This window comes from Zerene cesonia, chromosome 10 (genome assembly GCF_012273895.1).
Source record: "Zerene cesonia ecotype Mississippi chromosome 10, Zerene_cesonia_1.1, whole genome shotgun sequence".
NCBI classification, from domain to species: domain Eukaryota; kingdom Metazoa; phylum Arthropoda; class Insecta; order Lepidoptera; family Pieridae; genus Zerene; species Zerene cesonia.
The window spans coordinates 3,321,521-3,325,692 of record NC_052111.1 but is presented as its reverse complement, the minus strand read 5'-3'; the positions used below and the strand labels follow the sequence as shown (position 1 = coordinate 3,325,692).

At 36.3% G+C, this 4,172-nt stretch overlaps 1 protein-coding gene across 3 annotated transcripts in view; it reads left to right on the top strand.

The window, feature by feature from the left end:
- LOC119829441 (band 4.1-like protein 4) overlaps positions 1-3,486 on the top strand; it is a 39,096-nt gene extending 35,610 nt beyond the window's left edge. For 2 of the 3 annotated variants that reach the window (XM_038351940.1, XM_038351939.1), the window contains exons 20-21: positions 1,605-1,786; positions 2,377-3,486. In XM_038351940.1, coding sequence (XP_038207868.1) covers positions 1,605-1,786; positions 2,377-2,392 — 198 coding nt within the window. In that variant the 3' untranslated portion in view covers positions 2,393-3,486. The remainder of the gene's footprint in view (positions 1-1,604; positions 1,787-2,376) is intronic. The other variant, XM_038351941.1, reaches the window with a different exon arrangement.
- Positions 3,487-4,172: the final 686 nt, after the last annotated feature.

Sequence of the window (4,172 nt, the reverse complement as noted above, 5' to 3'; positions counted from 1 at the left end):
GCGTGTGGCGGCGGCCGCCGGCGGGCCCGCCGCGCGCGCGCGTCACCGGCTCGCAGCGCTCGCTGGTGTCGGTGGCGAGCGACAGCGCGGCCACGCGGCGCCCGCACGCGCACGCGCCGCCCCGCGCGCACCCGCACCCCGCGCACTCGGGCTTTTCTCTCTTCGTGAGTGGGCGCTTCGCTTTCTAACATTCTCTTGGCTCTCGTAACGGTCGTTTTTTTATGTATACGTGTGAAGGGGAAGGTGAGGACACGAGCAGACGAGTCATTTCACGATCCATAAGCTTCATTGAAAACAAGAATCTAATAAGCAAAAATTCTATTTAAAACGTTAACGCGCACCCTTCGTCTGTGTGTGGCAAAAGATATAATAAAAATATACATAAGCCTTAGTGACAAATAGTTGCGAAACTATCTTACGTATAAAAATCAGGTGTCACAATTTTAGTTACCAAACTACTCCGAAACGGCTGGATCGATTCGAAAAAAATTCATAAAATTTTGTGTGCATATTGGGTATGTCTGATAATCGACCAACATCTATTTTTCATACCCCTAAATCATACGAGTAAGGCCGAATAGCGTTTGCTGGGTCAGCTAGTAATACGTAAAATATCGTAAAACTGAAAACCACACAACTAACTATGTATTACAAAAGAAGAGAGATGAATTCTTACTGTTTTAGAGTTGAGTTGAGAGTTTTGGTTCTTTTTAAAGAAACTTTTTATAAGTTTCCTTTAAAATCAATTCCTAACTTATTATTTAACAACATCACAAAGACTTTTTTGGAATTAAACATTCGAAGTGAAGCTATATTTCGCCATTACTACATTAAAAACATTCTTTATAAGTACCATAAAGGGTAATGTCATTTTCCTGTACCTTTTCATTCATGTTACGAGAGCCATAGCGTTTATCTGCAGCTCCTGTCTATGAGCCACTAAAATTTAACGATGTACAGGCTGCTGCTATATAAAACTGGCCATTTTCATGACTATTTCTAAAAAATGTAAATTATATTTAATTTAATTAATACTTAAATAAAACTTTATTAACATTACAATGATCAATTCTATCTCAATTATTGATTGTTGCAATTCAACAAAACATGCTTATTTGGGGGCTTAGCATCTGTGCAGTGGTATATCGAATATACATTTTTGGATTATGCTATTTTAATAGAAGGCTAGATCATGCTACTTCCAATGCCTTTGGGTTGACATATATTTATTGTGTGGGTACTTTAAAATATTTATGAAATATTATTTCTTTCATAATTTCTTTCGATGGCGGTGAAATTGTTTAAAAGATTTGACAACAATATACCTGATAATGTGGTATAGATAATCAAACAAAATCTTATAGATTTATTTATTGTACTACAAAGTATCACGAAAACATTGTGGCCGGTTCGAAGAGGTCAGAGTTACAAGTTAACCCTTTAAAAGCTTAATTTTGAACTCGTTTAAAACGTTCAAAATACTATCTATACATATGCTGATCGAACGTCGAATCTTTGAAAAGGACACCGAAACGTTCGAGAATAAAACCGTTCCACCACCATCCCTGCTCACGTAGTTTGACGCGTATGTAATTGGGGCGCAGAGGCACGCTAGCAACAACAACATTATCGGCGAGAGCGGGTCTCTGGCGCGGCGGTACGCGCGGCCGTCCCGCGAGCGCGACCTCAACGCGAACCAGCCGCGCACGCACACGCACACGCACACGCGCGCGCGACACGACAACACCCTCGACATTATCCTTAAACCCCTCATAGAGAGCACGCAGTAAGTAAACCGGCGCTCCATTCGGATTATTCAGTTCACTTGTCATAAATGTTAAAACATTCGATGTGTATTGTCGGGGTATTGTTATATTTATTCTGCCGGGGTTGTGGATGATTTCATCTGAGTTTCCACGACCTCGGCGAGTAGCGCGGGAAGACGGTGGAGTTTAGTCAGTAGGTCAAAGCCTCCCTAGGCAGTGGCAGTCCAACATAACTCACGGCCTTTCCCCGGGCCGTGGTTATACATGAATATTCTCCTCTTAAAAAAAAAGTTGTGTTTATTGAAATAACTTATGAATTTTATACATTTATACGAACGCTAGTGAACTACGTAATCTGAAACATCTCTGTGTCGCATCGTAGCGGAATGTTTAGCTGCACGCATTTGTTCGCCCCGTCCCGGTTTGAAGGTACTTTTTGTTGCATGTTTAGCGGGTGGAGGTTTAACTAACAATAATACTAACTACTAACTTTACCTCCGATTTGTGTTTACCTGTGTTAATTTGTTATGTGCACTCGTTTGTCACTAAATTGTTGTATGTGCACGTCGATACGAATTATTTGTGGTTTACGTGTTTTTTTTATAAACAGGCTTCAGAGCAACTGAATTCAGTGGACGCTGAGACCGGCTCGGCCCGAATGGATTCCACGTTTCAAACAGTCAACGGTGTCAAAACTAACGCAGCTGAAATGAGCACAGAGTTATAAACTTTATAGTTTACGAACTTTGCGACTTGTGATTTGTGAATGAAACTTGTACATTGCCTTTAAGTTTCTTTATAGATTTCTCTTAATTTAATTAAATGAACCGTTGTAGCTATTTATGTTTTGATTTTTATTGAATTACGCACCTACGTTTGTTTGTTGATGCATTTATAGGTATAAAAATATGTACAACTGTGTATATAATTAGTATTAGGTAGATACCTTTTTGTATAAACAGTACCATGTACTTACCTACTCTAAACGAATATAATAATGTAATGTGACTCTAAATTTCTTAAATGAAATAACTGATGGAATAGAAAGTATATACTTAAATTACTTGTGTGCCAAAGAGATGCGTTAGCGAAAAGATAAACATGAGAACCAGATTTTTTTGTAGTTTCTAGGCATAGTATATCAAATACTCAATTTTGTAAAAATACCAGTCAATTCCGTTAATAAAAATATATTCTGATGAGTGTAATATAAAATTTAAAATAAGTAACCTATAGTTGAATCATAGAATAATCGTAATTTTATGTTGGAAACATGTATATTATTTATTCCACTAAAAACAACGGGTATAAATGTATTTACTTACCATTGTTTTTATATACAATTATGAAATGTGTACAGTTGTTATGTAGGTTTAGAATTAAGCTGTCGGGCTCGAGAACTTTTCATTCATTGTATCATCAGAATACACAGCATTTTATTCTTGAAATAATATTCTGACTATTCTAAAGTCTAAATGGTAAAACATAAAGAACAAACTACATTTTTAATTATTACAAAATATAACTTGATCATATTTACATCTCTTTTGTATAAGTGTAATCATGTATAGATATAAGTGTAAAATGAAACAGTCAATTGGTACTGTACAAGACTGAAGACGATTTTTAACTTTCTACAATCCTACAATATCCCGATAATTTGTAACCATTTTCATCGTTCACCATGTTCATATTAAAGGTTATTATAATTTATAAAAAATACTGTGTTTCATTTTTAACAAACGGACATATTTGCAATGTTAGGCTCAAATTTTCACATTCGTTGGTTCATTCGATATAAAATTCTCATCAAACTTTCAATGAATATCCGACAAAGGTGCTATAGTCGTATTAATTAAGCTGTTTTGTCTCTGATATCGACTACAGGAGCCCGCCATTACCACTAATGAGGGCGAGTTCGAATTGTCACAGCGATTTAAATGGTTTTCGTTGTCTTCACTTTTTATGCGGGAACTTTCAAAAGTCATAACTTTAAAGACTTTACAGACACAATAGGACATGATTCTGATAAATGATTTTCGTTTAATTGTTACCTTCCTACATCTGTAACGTTTATAGCTCATCTTTTTGTTAGGGTTGTATATTTGTTCAATCTCAAACTGTTTAAATAAAAGTTGTAATATTAAATGTACTTTTTGAAACCCATTTGAGAGTTATATGAGACAATCTATCACAAATTTTTGATAAAATCTTTGAAAGCTAAAATCTGAAACTACAGATGAACATGGAAAATATATTTAAAGAAAGAACTGTGTCGTAATTAATAATTTTTACCCACGAGTAACTCACGACACGCCTACGCGATTCCTGTTTACTGTCCAAACTGTCGCGCAAAAAATATCGCACTTTCGTGTACTGTTGGAAATATCCGTTCGAGCTCAATTT